At 39.4% G+C, this 18,637-nt stretch overlaps 1 protein-coding gene across 1 annotated transcript in view; it reads left to right on the forward strand.

Moving 5' to 3' along the window:
* GABBR2 (gamma-aminobutyric acid type B receptor subunit 2) overlaps positions 1-18,637 on the forward strand; it is a 502,001-nt gene that overhangs the window by 457,653 nt on the left and 25,711 nt on the right. The window contains exons 14-15 of the mRNA XM_075705561.1: positions 1,770-1,880; positions 15,985-16,209. Coding sequence (XP_075561676.1) covers positions 1,770-1,880; positions 15,985-16,209 — 336 coding nt within the window. The remainder of the gene's footprint in view (positions 1-1,769; positions 1,881-15,984; positions 16,210-18,637) is intronic.

Consider the following 18,637-nt stretch of genomic DNA (forward strand, 5'->3'; position numbering starts at 1 on the left):
ATCCCCAGACAAACATCCATAGCATCTTAAATTTTGTGATGCCACTTAATGTTTGCAGTCATTTCAGTTCTTCAGCTAATGGTTGTTAGCTTCCCATCAGCAATTGTTAGGGCAGAGTCATAAACTCTCTGGGAGAGTTAATATTGCCTTCTTGGTTTTTATCTTATTTTATTTTAGGACACCTTTTTTCAAAGATCTTTATTCTCCTGTTCAGGGTTTCTATAGAAGTCCAGGATAAGAAAAGGTTTTAAATGTTAATGTCTTGCCTACTGCAGGATTTGCAAAGAAAGCTGCAAATCCTTTGACTGTGCAGTGCATAGCACAAGGTTGTTTGGGGTTTTTTTGTTCCCCCATGCCTACCTCCTTATTTGTTACATTACCTGTTTACAGTGTATGAGGTCAGGGGCAATACAAAAAGACTGATGGAAGAAACTGAGCTGTGGATTAATGCTGTGACCACTGAAATCCATAGCAAAATTCATACCAGCATCAGAGGCAGCAAGAATAAGCTTTAGGAAATTATTCAGGTCTCTCTGAAGTCCTTCCACATACAATTCTATGTTTCAGTTGGTGAAAGTGTGATTTTTTCCTTATCTCATATAATGATCATTATACTTCTGCATGAGACATTTTACATGATATTCATCAAAAGGGAAATTGCAAAGCCCACTGGGACAACCAGGTACAGAAAGTTATGTCTGGGTTGATCTTAGTTTAGCTGAAGCTCAGATCCAGTGTTTCAAAGTAGAAAGGAAAAATAGTTTTCAGTATTTCAGTGTATTCTGTAAAGCAAAAGAGACTGTAGGTACACACAGCCCGGAATAGCCAACCAGAGGATTCTGCAGTATCTAACTAAAACAGATCTCTTAGAATCACATACAAGAGGCACCTTATACAGCATACACCATTAAAAAGCAGTTCGACCATACCCTAATGTATATTCTAATTGTAGACAGCGTAGTAGCTAGTATCTGTTTGGTCTTTGTGCCAACTGTTTTTTTTTCCTATTGGGGAAAAAAAAAAAAGTGAAGGAGATTGGGGGTTGTTCTTGCAGGTTTCTCTGAGTCTTAATTATAACTTCTCCCTCATACAAACATTCCTGGTAGTCTGCAACTCCTCTTGATTCTGCACTTTTGTACAATCTCCTTTTCAAAATAAATGGAAAGCTACAAGCTTCCAGCAGTATTAAATTTTGCATAGATGTTCACTTGCTCTAAAGGACATTTTTTCCAGATTTTTGATGATTTATACTCTCTTCTAAGCTACTGATGTAATTTCCATAGTAAATGGTCTTCGATTGAGCTCATGGTTGTCAATGAAAAAAACACCCGAAACACAGCAGTGTTTCATACATTATCAGCCATTTGCCAGTGACACAAGAACCGCAGGTGGAAGGAGGGATGAATTTAAGCACATTTATTTTCATGCCTGTGCATTCAAGCTGTTTGCCTTATAGAAAAATTAGATGTTTAAAGCTGATAAATGTGACTGACACTGTTAGAGACGGAGTGACTTCAGACATTATCTTTCTGGTTTGCAGTAGAGGTGACTTCACCTGGTGGTAGCTATCATGCAGTTGTTTTCTCAGATCTTTGCTTTTCACTGTATTCCTTTGCAGGTTCATGGGTCTGTGGTCATCACAAGTTACTTTGAAGTTGTCCACTCTGTATTCCACACGTCCTCAATCTACTGAGGATAGATTAAAGTACCTCTGAGGTGTGAATACAAATGAAATCTGAATCCAAATATTTCACCTTTTATTTTTGCAGCCGGACCCTGCAGGCAGAGATATCTCCATCCGACCAATCTTGGAGCACTGTGAAAACACCCACATGACAATTTGGCTTGGGATTGTCTACGCTTATAAAGGGCTGCTGATGGTAAGCATAGCTTGCTCTGCACAACACTGACTTCAAGCTGCTATTTACTGATAGGCATGAACTGAATTTTATTTGCTTTCCTGATGGCTGGGAGTGAGTTAAAGCTTCGTTGAATACATCTTTTATAATTGGACCTGTTCATTAGGTGGTAACATGTGGATATATGAATACATAAAATAAATAAGACACTAATAGCACTTAAGCTGAATACCATAGATATATCACAAACCAAGAAATTCATTGGACCTGTTCATTAGGTGGTAATATGTGGATATATGAATACGTAAAATAAATAAGACACTAATAGCACTTAAGCTGAATACTATAGATATATCACAAACCAAGAAATTCAATAGTGAAAAGATAGGTTAATGAATGAGACAACTTTGTAAAGAAAGAAGCCTGGTTGTCTGAATTCCTTTAGGTTCTCCAAAAAGGTGGGACTAGGTTTTTCTAGGTGTTTGCCTCTGAGTTGCAAATGTCCTTCAGGAACAGCCACAGCAGAAGCAAGATGAATTTGGAACCTGAATCAAAATAACCCTTTTGTCACCAAGGCCCATCTCCATAAAAAGATTTAGTTACTAAAATGGACCTCAGGAACCAGGAATCCTGAACCTTGATAGTTTCAAAAAAAAAACCCTGTAAAGGTGACTATTAGTGACTAAAAGCTCCTAAGCCTCAAAGTTTTAAAAACATCCGATTTTGACAGCACTGACCAGCTGAACACCTATCTTGAGCTGAGGCCCATCTGGATCCTAAACCTAGATAAACATTAGTTTACACTGCCCAAAGGGTTCAGTCTGTTCTGTGTATTTGTAGCATGCCTGTTTGTCAGGACACCCGTGAAGGACTGGGCCAGCTGCTTCCACCCAGCACGGTCAGAGCTGCTGCCCCGGGGGAAGCCAGGGAGAGGGAGCTGCTGGTGCCTGCCCTACTCATCTTCCTTCTCCACAGCGGATGACTGCTCTGCTGGGCTGCAGACTCCTGCTGCTTTTCATGCTGCTTTTTTTCAGGCTGAAAGATCTTTAAATACACAATATGAAGTTCAACAGGAAGGGATGAGAGCTTTTTTTTTTTTTAATTCTGAATAGTCAGTAGCTTTGTGGACAGACCGATCTGCTAGGTAGTGCCTTCAGGCAGTACCACTAAGTCTCTTCAGTTCCCAAGTGAGAGCTCTGATCCTGGAGCTACCAACCAAAAGGAACCCTTCCCACCTTCCCTTTTAAAAAAGAAAAACAAAAAAAAGCCACTTTAGGTGTAGACGCCTATTTTTAGGAGAATGTCCAAGCAGGCTGTGAAACTAAGAACTAGGACGTACTTCATGCCCCCAAAAGGATGAGGAATTAGGAGGGATTCCACATCTCAGCATTTCTTACTGGGCAGCTCATGTACCGCACCACTGAGGGATTTTTCATTTTGAAGGCAAGGCCACTAGAAGTTAGGAGCCATGACACTGACCAGCACTGGGGCCACAGTAAGATATAACTGTTCCTTGGCATATAACATCATGCTTTATGCAAAAACACAGCACACCACCCCAAATTGTACCAGTACGTTGTATCTGGAGCTTCTTTGCACACCGATGAGCTAGTCTAGCTCAAAAGAGATTGTTGCAAATAAAAGGGCACAAAGGCTCCTTCAGTCTGTCAAAGCCCCTGTACCATCGCAGGGCCCATCTGCAAGTCCCTATGTGGAGCTGGGAGCTTCTGAAATTCCTGCTTATATTTCTTTGATTCTTCCTAATCTGCACAGTGCCAGTTTCTGATTTTGTCTCTTTTTTAAGCCAAATCTTCCAAAGAGACACAGCTAAACTGGAAAGCATAGCTTTAGTACCCAATTGCTGACAAGGTATTTAACTTTATTGCAATATATACATTCTATGTGGTGATGGTTTGTATCTGTTAGGTCATTTATTTATCTTCAGGGATGAAGTGCTTAACTTTTCATCCCTTTTCTAGTATATTACTTTATTACTAGTTTGACATATCTGTCAATGAATTCCTACTCTTAACTTAGGAGAGTATTTTTCACTTTGCATATTTAATTTTATAAGATTTTTCTTAGATAATTTGTTAAAGGGAATGTTTTCCATACTTTTGTTATTTTCCAATCTCCTTGTATAGAAATATTGAACAGTTCACTTTGTATTCTCCCAGGTAGAATTTGCCAGTGTTCCTTATTCAAGTGCTTAAGACATTTTTCTCTGTGATTCTGTTTGAGAAGTAAACAAGTAAATACATTTAGAGCAGTGTAAATGAACAAATCAAATTAAAATGCCTTTAAAAATACTGAAGGATTCAAACAAATGGTGGTTTGGGGTTTTTTTTTTCAAAAATAACTTCAATAATGTTTTCAACTAAAAATCTGTAATTTATTATTAAAGAGGGAAAATAACATTCTCTATTTTAAAAAAGACATTCTTGAGTAATTTTCTTTGAAGTTTCTTTCAAGTTTGAATCGTGCTGGACGGTAATCAAACTGCATTTGTTCTCACTAGTCCTTTGCCCTAGATTGTTTTTTTGGCATGCACGTTGGACTGTTTTCTACAAGATATGTGACTCTGTTTAAGTTTGCAAATGCCATTTGGCATTATTCACTATACTTATTTCAGGCACACAGTGTTTCATAACCACCAGTGAAATATACACTTTTTATTACTCCAGTGCCCTTTCATCACACATATCACTACATATGAAAAAGGAAGATACTCTTCTGAATCACTTAAATAATTGCTATGGTGAGTTATATGAGGACAACAGGATTGATGCATTTTATGTTATCACCAAAGATGCTTCTGTATGCCACACATACTTTGCCTTCAGAATAAAAACCAGAACATCTCATGTTACTGTATCATTTTATACAGGGTTACCTAATACAAAATTCTGCAGTTTGTAATAATAAAATACTTATCTCTAATTTAACATACTTTATACTAAAGAGCTAGTATTGCTAATTACAGTACAATGCAATATTTAAGGCGAAATAGCTTAATGTTTTACTCGGGCCAAAATTATTTACAGTGACCTCTTGTTGTCTCTGTCCTGGTTTTGGCTGGGATAGAGTTAATTTTCTTCCTAGCAGCAGGCATAGTGCTGTGTTTTGGATTTAGTAGGAGAAGAATGTTGATAACACGCTGATGGTTTAGTTGTTGCTAAGTACTGCTCATGCTAGTCAAGGACTTTGCAGCTTCCCATGCTCTGCCAGGTGCACAAGAAACTGGGAGGGGGCACAGCCAGAACAGTTGATCCAAACTGACCAAAGGGCTATTCCATACCATGTGACGTCATGCTCAGTATATAAACTGGGGGGGTTGGCCGGGGAGCAGCGATCGCTGCTCGGGAACTGTCTGGGTATCAGTCGGCGGGTGGTGAGCAATTGCATTGTGCATCACTTGCTTTGTATATCATTATTGTTATTATCATTATTATATTATTGTTATTATCATTACTATTTTACTTTATTTCAATTATTAAACTGTTCTTATCTCAACCCAGGAGTGTTTCTCACTCTTACTCCTCCGATTCTCTTCCCCATCCCATTGGGGTAAGGGGAGTGAGCGAGCGGCTCTGTGGTGCTGAGTTGCTGGCTGGGGCTAAACCACAACAGTCTCAAAATGAGAATACAAAAAATTGGGTTAACCTAAAAAAGTACTTTTCTTTTTTGGCTTGAAGATATAAAGCAATACTGTCCATTCTGATGACTTAAATGCACTGATGCAGTGAATAAATCACTGAGGGTAGGGCAGAGCACAGGAGGGCAGGAAAGGGCAGGGAAGGCAAGGCAAGGTGAAATAAGGGAAAGTATTACTCCCCAGGATGCACAGGTTCCTTCTATATTAAAGTAAGCAAACATTAAAAGTCAGATTGACGGTTCTTTGATTGCCTTTGAAGAGATGTGAGGAAATGCTTGCTAACTGCATGAAGGCTTCTCAGTTACTGGATTCAGATTCCTCAGAACTGGTGACCAGAGAATAACAGGAAGACAACCATCCTACATCTTGCCTTTGTCATTGTATTAGTCCTCTTAGTGACCCTAGCCAAGTCCCACCATACATATGGGACTCAGATTTTCTTCCCGTCTCAGGTTCAGCTCCTAAAAGGCTACATAAAAGTTCAATGTCTGTCTGTGTGTACACGGTGACCGTCAGTTGCAGTATGTCTAGCTTTTGATTTCTGATGATGTAGACATGGTTGAAAAGTACCTTTATTTCATATATTCCAAAGGATGATAGAAATCACACCATCTTAAACTTGCCAGTGGTGCAATACTAGTGAGTGCACTAACATCTTTCTAAGGGGTATGAATTATTTTTCTGATCTCCCCCAGAACAATACCAGATTAAGGATGAATTGGACTCCTCTAGGGAGCTTTGCTTATTAACGGCATGCACTAGACTTGTCTACAGTTTGATTCCCCTCTTCCTGATAATGCATTTAATTAAGGTTAAACTGAAGGTGTACCTATGTTGGAAGTTCCATTGTGTTGTTGAAGTATTATTACAGTTACATATTATTCAGCTACTGAGAAACAGGCTTTCAAGGCCAAGGTATATTTTCAGTTTCAGTTATCAAATCCTACTTTTACCCTGTAAGTGTTAACTGAGGGGTTTTTAAGCTATAACTAATATTACTGACCACTTCTGACACACAGTTTTTAACATATGGTCCTTAGCTAACCTTGCTAGGGGAGAAAATATCAGTATTTCATGACAGAGATAGGAAAAACTGATGCATATACATCATGGTAAAGGTCCCTAAGAATAAGAAATTTAATTCCCTCTAACAATTCATACTCCAGTGTTCTGTTTTGGTCACTATAGTTGACATACTGCACAACACAACTCTGTAATTGATTTATGAAGCCAAATAAAGTATTAATTCAACTAAACTATATCTTTGGGATAATTTTCAATCTTAATTTCAAGTCTGAAAGAATCCTTCTGTTTCCTGCAGCTTTCTAATCACTAAGTTGAATTTGTCTAGCTCTGACTTCAAACCTTGAGCCTTGGTGGGTCTTGCATATGTGTTATCCCTCTTTCTCTAAAATGACCTGATGCCTTTACTTCTAGGGAAACTACCCTGAGTTTGGACAAACTTCTGTGACTTTTCTAAAAATCTTACTGCTTTATGAAAATGACATCTATTAATCATTTACCATTCTTGACCTCTGTTTCCTCTGCATCATTTTCAGCCATGATGTTATAGCCTCTTTTAAGTCAATGTACAAATATGGGACAGCATTACATTAGGAATTTTTGGAAACATATCCTTTTTTTCAGTAGCTTCTTATTAACAGTTACATGGTGAGATCTACCACCTAGATTTCAATCAGTTTAAATTTGTTGTATTGACTTTGTAAAATACTATTTTTAAATAACAATACTGTGCAGTATTAAGACAAACACTACTGAGAAATCCAAGTAAGCTGCATAAATGTGATTATCTTTATTCAGTCTTGCAATCTCATTGAAAAAAAAAATAATAGCATGTTGAATTATATTGCTAACTTTTTTTTTTGTCATTTATTGCCTGAGTTCATGTATCAGCCATTTCATTAATTTGCTTAGGATAGAAATTACCGTAATAGCTATGTAATCATTGAAGACGTTCCACTTTCTCTTTTCCTATATGGCCTCTTTATATCTTAAGTGGAGCTTTGCCAGAATTCCAATAAATATCAACAATTAAGTCCAGCAGTCCAGAAAACTTCTAAATCAATTCCTAAAACTCCTGCATGCAAGTTACTGGAACTCTCTGGTTACAACAGCTTTCCTTCACGGGGTTTTCAAGAGCTCTCTTGTTGCTGAAATAAGCTGCATTTCACTGTTTTGGCAAGATGTGAATGCATTGTTCCATCTCTATATAAATATAGGACAAAAATATTCATTAAGAATATCTTACCATGCATCATTACTATTGAATTTGTCATCTTTCAAGGAATGAATCATTATTGGGATTCCTTTTTCTCCACATATATTTTTAGAAATCCTTATGAATTTTGTTAATGCTGCTAGCCATTCATTTTCTACTATATATTTAACTTCCCTTTCCACCATCTGTATTTCTTTAATTCATAAGCAACAACTTTAATTCATAAGCATTATTATGAATTTCCTCTTTTTAACCTTTGTTAGATTCTGTCTAGTCTTCATCCAATTTTATCACTTATTTGTTTTCAATTCCACAACAACCAAAACAATTTTTATGGTAAGGAAAGCTTCTTTATGTTTATGAAGTTTAGGGCAGATCGTTTACAGCACATACCCAAACATGTTTCAGTTGCTGTTTGTAAATATTCCTGTTGTTTCTCCTGCTCCCTTCGCCAATAGCTTCCTTCGCTAATCCATAAGCATTACTTTTCCAACGTTTTCATGCACTTGGAAGTAGATTTGCAAAAAGGAGTTAAGTGCCGTGGTTTAGAGCGTGGGCTGCAGTCAGTGCACGGTGGCACAGCCTTCAGTCAGCAGCTGGTGCTCTTGCCTTGGGGGGCCAGAGGTGAGAGCAGCTTGGCTGGGGCACATGGACCTCACTAGCCTGAAACGCCTCTTCTCTCAGCTCCAGCAGAGGTTGGTTTTGTGACAGGCACCGGGAAGCAAATACCAGGCCAGAGTCCAGGCAGCTGTTAGCATGCACAGAAGCAGAAATTTGGGTGCTAACAGCATTCAGGTACCTACGGATGATACTGAGGGACGGCCTGACCGTCCTTGCTGGATGCTGGATGGAGCTTCTCACTGCCACTTCGGTGCTCGAGCCCTCTCTGTACATCCAGCCCAGGAGCTTCTTATGAACGGTACAGCCACGGCGTGTAACCTGCCCTCCTTGTTTTTACTGTTTTACATTTACTCAACAGAGACTAGATATAAAGAAATTTTTTTTCACTCTGAGGAAAGTGAAGCAGTGGAGCAGGTTGCCCAGAGAGACTGATCAGCCTTCATCCTTGGAAGTTTTCGAGACCAGACTGGATAAAGCTGTGAGCAGCCTGGTCTGGCCTCACAGCTAAGCCTGCTTTTTGAGCAGGAAGTTGCACTAGATGATTTCTTCAAGTCCCTCCCAACTATCTTATGATACTAGATAAAAACCTTGTCTATTCTTAATTAACCTCTTTAATTAATAAATTTTCTGTGTAGAAAAATTGAAGTCTCTAGATTATGTTAAAATTCCTAATAATTTTCTGAAAATATCTTTGATTTTTAACTAATTTACTTGCTTTCTTTCCTAATTCCCTTCATGATCAAAAAGAGTACTCAGAAGAAGGGACTGCTGCCTTCTCAATTACTTTGCATGGTTCCAACTCATATTTATGGTGGCTTTAACACCAACCCACCTGTCCCATCTTACAATCACTAGAGAGGCAGAGAGTTAAGCTTTGTGGTGGGGGAAGGTAGTTTATAGTGGTACTAGATATTTGTTCTATCTTTAGTAAAACACTGAGTGTTTTAGCATCCAAAACGTAAGTTACCATATGGTTTTGTAGGATAAATTTTTCCCTACTATGACCATAAGGAAACTTCAAATATATTCTTGAAATATTGTGGATATTGCAATATTCCCTTACATATCTCTTGGCATCAATTTTTATATAGCAGAAATAGATTTAAATTGTAGCACACACTTGTTTTTATCAGAGATGTTTGATCATTTTACAGTGCTGTGATTGTCTGTGGTAATCTTATGCCAGAGACAATATAAATCTATTCCAAATGGATATTCAATAAAAAACAATTGTGTATTTGTTTCAACTTAGTTACTATAATGTGTTTCATGACTAAGCAGAAGTTACATGGAAGAAAGTGAAATACAGTCTGAATAGAAAGAAGGGAAAAGATTTTATTAACCTGTTGATTTGGGGGGCTGGAGTATAAAGTGGAAAATTTTATCTGGATGCATCTCATTGTCCATAGCTTTGTGCAGCTGCTTTTCCATCTTGCTCTGGGCAGGACCATACTAAGTGCTGTGCAGCATAAAGGACCTTACCAAGACCTTTATGAAGAAAGCCCTTCTGCTGAATAGCTGAATATCATATCTTGCAATAAAAAAAATATTTAGCTATTATTCTAATACTCAATAGGAATATTAAGCTTCCCTTTAGTACTGTCTATCCAGAGCAGCTGTGAGAAAATGAACTAAATACATGGCTGACTCATACCTGATCAGGGGAGTGAGTGATGGTTTAATGCCAGATTGTACTGACTGTGAAGGTAGGACACCTACAAGGGTATATTTTGTCTTTCAGTTTGCTAACCTTACTTGGTGTACTGGCAATTAAAAAAAACACCTTTTCTATACATCTTCCTGAAAACTGCTCAGTATGTTTTACTGCCCAATGCTCCACTGAAAACCTGACAATCAAAATGCTTATTTGTTCTTTAGTTTTGAAAATTCTCATTGAAAAAAAATCTGCAGCCATTTCACTGAAATAAAAACATGCCTATGTCTGTGATGATCTGGATTTAATGAATGAACATGAGTAGGGAAACCCACAACTCCAGCTGTCCAGAATTGCCTTTGTTTTAAGGGGTGGCAGGAGGGGAAATCTCTCAGTAATCTAGCTAGGAAAAAAACCCAACCAACCCAAAAATGCAAAACCAAAACAAACCAAAAAATCCCCAGATGTAAGATTTTTGAAGTAAAGGTTTGCTTTTGTTCTTTCATGCAGCACAGAAGGGCTATGACCCACAAGTGAGCTCAGTAAGTGCTACTACAATACATCATTAGTTGCAAAGCTGCAGCCTGGTCCAATAGATAATCTTTCCAAAACCATACCCTCTAGTTATTGGCAAGCGTGACTTCTGACAAGATTGGAGACTTTGGTATTTTTCTGCTCTTGTCTGATATCCTCAGTACAATTCTCTATCTTTCTTTCCTAATACTGCTCGTAACCCATGTTCAAAGTATAAGCAGACATGACTTTGAAATGAAACATATAGACAAAATGGTTTAATGGCAGTACAGGAGGATAAATAATTTCCTGCCTGTCATCTGCCAGTCTATGCAGTCCAATAACAAATTAGACACTTGATTGTATTAATATATGTTGTGGCTCATTAGGCAAGCGTTACTGTATTTAACAGTAATTCTGGTGAACAAGATTGAAGATTAACTAGCTAGTAGAGTTTTGAAAAACTGTTAAATGTTTTCCAATACTTCAGCTACAACACTTTTATTATATTCCCAGCTACCACAATTTAGGCATTATAAGATTTTTAAAAATTCAAGTTTGCCTGTTAAACTCTGTAAACACGAATATTATATTCTCCATAGTCCTCTAATCGCTCTAAGACTTCAATACAGATTTCTTTTAGTGAGCAGAATTCTATCTTTAGTTACAGTGGTATAATCCCATTGTCTTCAGATATTGTTTTCACTAAATTTATACAATGGTTGTCTCACAGCCCTTTTAGGTACACTAACACAGCCTAAACCCACCATATCATCTGCTACAAAGGTAATACTCTAAATCAATGTAGTGTCAAATGGAAGCTGCCTACCCTCAAACAAAAGATGAAACAAACCAATCTTGCCTATAGAGCCCATACCTTCAGAGAAAACTCAAACCAACATTTTATGACACTTTCTACATCAATAAGAGGTGTATTTAGTAGAACAAAAGGGGAAAAGGCTTTAAGTTAATGACTAATGATGTAGGAAGCCTTCTTAGTTGCATTCTTAATGTGTCTTTGGTTGAGATCGCCAAAGGGACTTAAATTAGACCATTAGACTTGACAGTAGACTATTGTGCTGCTTAACTTTCAGATAACTGCTTTCTATAGGAGAATACATAGCCTTGAGTTATTCAAACTCCTTCTGTGATGCACAGGATCCATCAGGAGCCTCAGGATGGGAATTGTAACTGCCAGCAAGGAGCTGCCTAAGCGAGCTGGTATAAAACAGTGGGGACAGGTGTGTCGGACTCCCCTCCAAATCTAGCACATCAGCGCTGCTAAGAGCTGCCTGCCTCCATCCCAGTGTGTTCATGCGCGCCTTCTCTAAAGTCTGTTTAATCATAATTCTCAGCAGAGATCAGAACTAGCATCCCACACAAGTGCCCAAGTAATTAAGACAGTCAGTCTCTCATTATATAAAATCTGACAGCTCTGAAAGAAGTTTGAGAGCTCCTTCTGAAGACAGCCTCTAGTCTGGGGCTAGGGAGCACATCTCAGGCAAAATTTGGAATTGTGCCATGTTGTCCAAACACGAAGCTATGCAATGGTTGTCACCAGCATCATTGTCTTGAACAAAGATGTCTGACGCTGTATTTTGTGTGGAGCCCAAGACAGTAGGCATGCTCTGAGAAACCTTTACCAGCTTGAAGCCCTCCAGGAGCAATAGGAGGAGAGACAGCTGCGCTGCAAATCTCAGCAGGCCTTAAATATCAAATAGTCCTTAAATTGCACTGCAGTTTCAAGACTTAGGTGTCCCCAAGCATAAGAAGCATCATGTTTTACATAGCTGGGGAAGATTAATATTTATAGTTTAGGTACCAGGAATAGAGAGCAGTTGGATTGGGGTACTGAGAGTCTGTGTTTTTAACTGGAGCTAATATGTTTCATATTCAAAACTTGTCAAGGAACCACGGAAATCTGGACCTTTCACTAACATTGTCTGCATCCCATTCTTCAACCAAGGCATTTTAGGGATTTTCAGGATTTTTGCAGTCATAAAAATTAATCTTTCATTTGTGCAGATTGGCTGAGCCTCAGGAAGGGTGAATGTGCAAAGGGCAGATGGAGGGAGAGCAAAGTGTCATGTTCCCTCAGGAAGGCTCTATCTCAGAGGAGAAAAATTATCAACCCCATGGAACCCTGCAGGCACCTGTAGCAGGCAAACAAGGAGCACCTCTGCGATCACCACTGTCCTGGCAGCAGGCTGCAGAAAACTCTCAGCTTTTATCCATGTTTGAGTCTCAAAGATGAGCTGTGACTTTTAGAAAAGGAGAGCTCTCTTCCTGAGGCAAACATTTTACCCAAAATGCCAATAAAAATTAAAAACAATGCTCTCAAATTTATAGTGCATCATTCTGAGGAAACCCACTTGCTGCAAGAGCCTCTCCCTTTCTTTAGTTATCATATGAATAAATATCGTCCTTTCATCTGTAAGATACTTAACCATTTTCCATGCTGTTCTCAATTATAGATGAGAATGGGCTAAAGCATAACCCCACAACACTGTTCAAATGATCTTTTTCCATTATAATTGATATTTTAGATCGCTTTATAACTGCCTCATCTATAAATTCATGCCCATTATTTGTAATAAGTGCTGGTGTCATTTAAGTATGTTGGCTGTATTCCCAGAATAATGCTTTTGGAAGGGACCTGCTCATACTGGGAGAAGTGGGGGAGAGTGAGGGATGACCTACAACCCTAAAAATCTCATTAATAATTAATTCTAGCAGGAGAAGATAGAAATCTTCTCCATAGTTATTCAGGGTCTCATCCCTTTGAAAACATAGTATAGACACACACAAGGATTCCTTCTACCCCTCAAAACAGCTCAGCCCAGACCAGCCTGTTTGTTAGTTCAGGGGCTGGCAAAGTGTAAATTTGCAGCACAGCTGAGCTGCGATGCAGCAAGAGTGCAGGGAACGCTAAACAGGCAACCACTGAAGTGAAGGTGAAGTGTCTGGGAGGAATATGTTTGTATCCTGAATAAAGGCATCACTGGTGTGTGTCCCCAGGGCAGCCAGGTCAATACAGTGGACGATTTGCTTCTGCAGAGCCTGTAAAGGAGGCTGTACATTCCCTGCTCCATCTGTGCACAGTGCACAGAGGAGTGCTGCCTGCATCCTTCCTTATTGGAAACATCATCTTGGTTACCTGAGGGGCTCTAGAAAATGTATTAGGGGATGAGCTGCTTCTCTGGCGCAAAGCTACCCAGCTTGATAAATGGCTTACCCCCCTCAACTGCCCTACCTGAATGGCTCCGAGACCCCTCTCTCCTCCAGGGAGCTGTCTACATTTACCTTTTGACCTGTCAAAAGCAGCCCCCTCCCATGCTCCTCCTGCAGCAGCCGCTACTTTTCTTCTTGTACTTCTCAGGCTGCTGGGAAGGGCAGGGGAAGAGGCAAGGGACTGGGATGAGGTGTGGTCTCTAGTCCTACAAGAGGAGATGGGTAAAACAGAAGAGGTAGGCCTGTGACAAGGAGGCAGGGGAGTGCCCTGGAAAGGACCATGTCCTGCAGGAGCATGTGGAGGGGGCAGGGTGGGAGCAGTGCCGAGGAAGACTTGGGTAAGGATTGCAAGGGCAACTGCTGCTGCTGTTGCTGGGCAAGTCCACCCCTGCCTACGTACCTTGACTCGGATTGCGGCAGTGACGGCAGCATTGGAAAGTGCATGAGCAAGAGGCTTGCTTGGACTAGGCAGCACTTCCAGCCTGCCACATTCCATGGGCTGAGAGTAGATGCCTAATCCGCCAAAGCCTTCCAGCCGGGTCTGCTCATGAACATGTGGCAGGGTAACATATGTGCTGTAGGCAAGAGAATAAAATAAGCTAGCAGACAAGCTCAGCAACGGGAGGGCAGGGCTGGCAGTTCGGCAGTAAGTCTTGGATTGAAGTGCCTGGGTGAGTAGGTAGGTGGCTGCAGCCTGCTAGTTTCTGTGGGAGTGCAAAGCAGCTGAGTCACAAATGGTTGGGTTTGTTGCCATTGTTGGTTGAGGTAAAAACTAAGCAAATAATCAAGAAAATTTGCAGTTATTAATGTCCAGTTTTTACTACAGTTGAAAACACGTAAGGGCAAAACTGAGTTTGTACAGCAAACATAAATCTGTCAGTTCCCAATTCTCTTGTCCTTGACTGGCAACCAAACAGTGTTTTTCTAGTCCAGGTTATTTGCTTTTGAAATTTTTCATGTTTTTTCCCCACAGAAAAAAGGCAGAACATAAATTTTTACTAGGCAACTGCAATTAATCCCCAAATGGCATCACCATAGATGTCTAATTTCCTGGATTACCACATGGGCTGCAGTTGTATAAAAGAGATTATCTCCATGACATGGCAGTGGACAAATGTGATGGTCTGGGAGGAAGGGTACCAACGACAATGGGAGTGCACCTTTTTTCTTTCTCCTTCTTGTCTGTCCCTGCATTGTGATCAGAAAAATCTAGAAAACACAGAAAGCATGTCTCGGGTCTTAGTGATGGTTCCTCTCTCTGTCCTTCCCTTCCTTCCAATACTATCTGCTGTCTGCCATTCTTCCCAGGGCTTCCCATTCTTCCCATACACTCTTACAGGTCTTTGCCTAGACCGTAGGCTGGGTTACCTACTTACAACTTCTTGTGTTTGTTTATGGTTTTACTGCATTGCCAGAATTTCTCAGAGGACTGCAAGAGAAAGAAAATAATTGTTTGCAGCAGTTCATGTTGCAGAAAAATCTAATTAAACTTCAAGGGATGAAGATGGTTTCCTTACACTAAAGACTTTCCCTGGCTGAATTGCAAAAGCATATTGCAAATAACAAAGGGGCTAAAACTTAAAAATACACCAAAGAAAAAGGCAAACAAAAAAGAGCCACAAGAATATTTTATGCCAGAAATCATTAGACAACTGCAATTGAAAGGCCATTACAGACTCCCACTATAATAAAAGACATTATAATTGCAATCTGAACAACTAGGGTGACACTTTCTACATTGTGTATTTGTCTCCCATGGGACACATCTTGGCACTGCTGTTTATTAATGTAAGTGATAATCATGCAATGAATGACTGGATTGATAAAAGTATATTGAGAACAGCTGCTAAAAATAGCCAAAAGAACAACACACATTACATCTTTACTGGAATCCTTGAAAACAAACAGGAAGGACTGTCTTTAAAAATTACTAGAAGTATAAAATAAAGATAGCCATAGCATTTAAAGAAATTTGTTCCCATCACGACAAATTCACATTTTTCTTGTGAGAGCAGGAATCTGTCCTAGTGAGCAAAACAAATCACATAGGTAATTAGATATTGAGTAAAAGGTAGGTGTATATCTCTGTATTGTAATATCACCTATATTTGACAAGTTAGAAAACATACCAGCTCTAAATTAATACTTTTTCTGGATGTCAGCCAATTCCTCTTATAATTATCATCTTTTTTTCTTTCTTTTACCATTTCAGTTATTCGGGTGTTTCCTAGCCTGGGAGACACGAAATGTCAGCATTCCTGCTTTGAATGATAGCAAGTACATTGGAATGAGTGTATACAACGTGGGGATAATGTGCATTATTGGTGCTGCTGTTTCATTCCTTACTCGGGACCAACCCAATGTGCAGTTCTGCATCGTTGCTTTAGTCATAATATTCTGCAGCACCATTACTCTCTGCCTGGTGTTTGTACCTAAGGTAGGTGAATTTGTTTAGCATGGGTCTGGATTTTTTTCCTTCTGTTTGGTAATTGTGATTTAATATGTAAAAGTTCATTGCCTTTTCAAGTACAGGGAATGTGTGTGAATTCTAAACCAAGCGCACCTATAATCTCTTGTCTCCGGATCCTGAGAGGAAGAACAAAGCTTCATGAGATTTTGGAGAAAGTGGAATATGCAAAGTTACAGGAGTGTGAATACATGCATTTCTAATGCCTGTATCTTTACTGAATCTGTGACTGGGGAAACAAAGGTTGTTTTCTGTAATTTCAATGGAATAGTCTCCATTTCCAAATTTTAGGAACTTTTTGGAAAGGGTGATAAGTGGGGATTCAGGAGGGACAGGTCCCGTTGCCTACTCTGCCACATTTCTTATGTACTCTAAGCAAGACAATCAGGATCTCTGCTTCTATACCTACAAAACAGTAAGACCTTTTTAGTTCACTGGCATGCTGTAAGATGAACTATGTTGAAACCTCTGAGGTATTCAAGTATGGTGGTACAATAAGCTTTGTCAGTACTTCAGAGGAAAACTGTATGTACACTGCAAATGCTGACACCGAAGATATATTTATTAACGGGTATATTAATGGACTGAGGCACAGACTGGGAAGCATATGCTTTCGTTTCTTTTTGTTCTTTTGGGCTCTGAGGATGTGTTTGTTGTGCATTGTTGGAAGAACTGAGAAGACACTTACCCACAGAGGGCTGGAACTTGATCATTTCACTTGCAGAGTTAAGCTTTAGACATGAGTATGAGAGATCTTGAATGAAGGGAAAACTGGTTTCTATGTAAGCTTACTTTAGCAAAGCCTCAAGTTCTGGAGAATGTATTTGATATTTTGAAGTGAAATGTATAATTGTATTCATTTTAAGTGACTTGCATGAACCTAGCTTAACACCCTAAATCAGATGCATATGCAGTTGGATGTCTGAAACCTTTGCAAGGCAAGAGTCAAGGTGAACGCCCTTTTACCTCTGGAATTTGTTTTTAGGTTTTTCAAATGTGTAGTGATAAAAAGTTTGTGACTCTTTACTGGTCTGTGTTCAATCAACGTATTGAGCAAATTATAGTGAATAGGTGCTAAGTGGCACCCCTGGTAATGGTTCTAACAGGGGGACCAAGAACTTTATGTGTAAAAGAAACAAGCTAATAAATTTATCTCAAACTGTTCCCTCTGAAAGATATTAGAGCCACAGACGAGCAATAAAAGCTGATTTCTGATCTGCAAAAAAGTGAAGTAATTTGTTCTCCAGGACAGACTAACCAGGATGTTTTTACAAGTTCTGCAATTCACATCTCGAATATTAAAAATCTGTACAGATATATATAGTCATATTTTTATCCTGGATCTTAGGGAAGAATCACAATTTCATTCTAAATTAAGGGAACATTCACAAACACAGCAATGGAGAGTACTTCGATATACTGCAAGATTTAACTGTGTAAGATGTATGAAAAAGCATATTAAAACTCTGATGCCAAAAATACCTCCACAGAATGTCAGAACTCTCTTCAAAGAGAAAATATCACTAATGCTGTGACATGCTCTTCTGCCCCTTTGCTTTCATGCTCCTTTGCCCATCCTTCTTTTCTGCTGCCACAGGCTCTGAAATGACTTTTCGGTTTCATTTTTTTAACCCCTTTATCTGCTCTTCTTTTAAACCCCAATTACCCTGTCCTCGTTTTTTCTCTCAGTTCTTTCTATTCAAAATACAAACATGAGCCATAGCCTTCTAGCATGAAGTACTTCATCTCATTCCACGTATTGTCAGGTTTCCAAATGCTTAGCTATTTTGCATTAAAAATGGTCACTGGGTAAGGTACAAAAAAAGAGATTGAAGCAGGAGCTGGAATGCAGCACTTCCAATGTCCATGCAAATGCTTTCACAGCTGGAGAGTTCTGCTTTCACTTGTGTATTTTGCCCTACATTTCTTCTTGCCATGCTGTGCCACAGTTGCAGCAGGATGGCTGGCAAGCACTCTCTCCTGCAACCTGCTCCAGCACAGGTTTCACAATAGTCTGTCTGGACCCCACAGAAGATTAGATCTGACACCACCCAATTTGTACATCTAGGTAAGATGTCAGTGTGAGACAGGCACCAAATCTCTCCCCTTAACAAGTATGTAGTCAATTAGTACAATTCTGGTGACATAGGAAGATTGTTGGTGAAATACTAAAGCCTGTGGCTCATCAAGCACAGGAGATGATACCGAAGACTTGGAAGATTCCACTTTTTCATTTATTAAACTGTGGCCAGACAGATGCAAGCAGTAATGTGGTTTGGGGCCAGGTGAGTACTTCTAGTTCTCTGCTATACAGAGTAAAACACATTCCTTTTAACTAATCTTTAGCAGTCTCCTGGGCCAACAGTGCTGGAATTCAATTTTGCCCCACAGCCCTTTT

Source organism: Pelecanus crispus, chromosome 2 (assembly GCF_030463565.1).
Source record: "Pelecanus crispus isolate bPelCri1 chromosome 2, bPelCri1.pri, whole genome shotgun sequence".
Classification (NCBI taxonomy): Eukaryota; Metazoa; Chordata; class Aves; order Pelecaniformes; family Pelecanidae; genus Pelecanus; species Pelecanus crispus.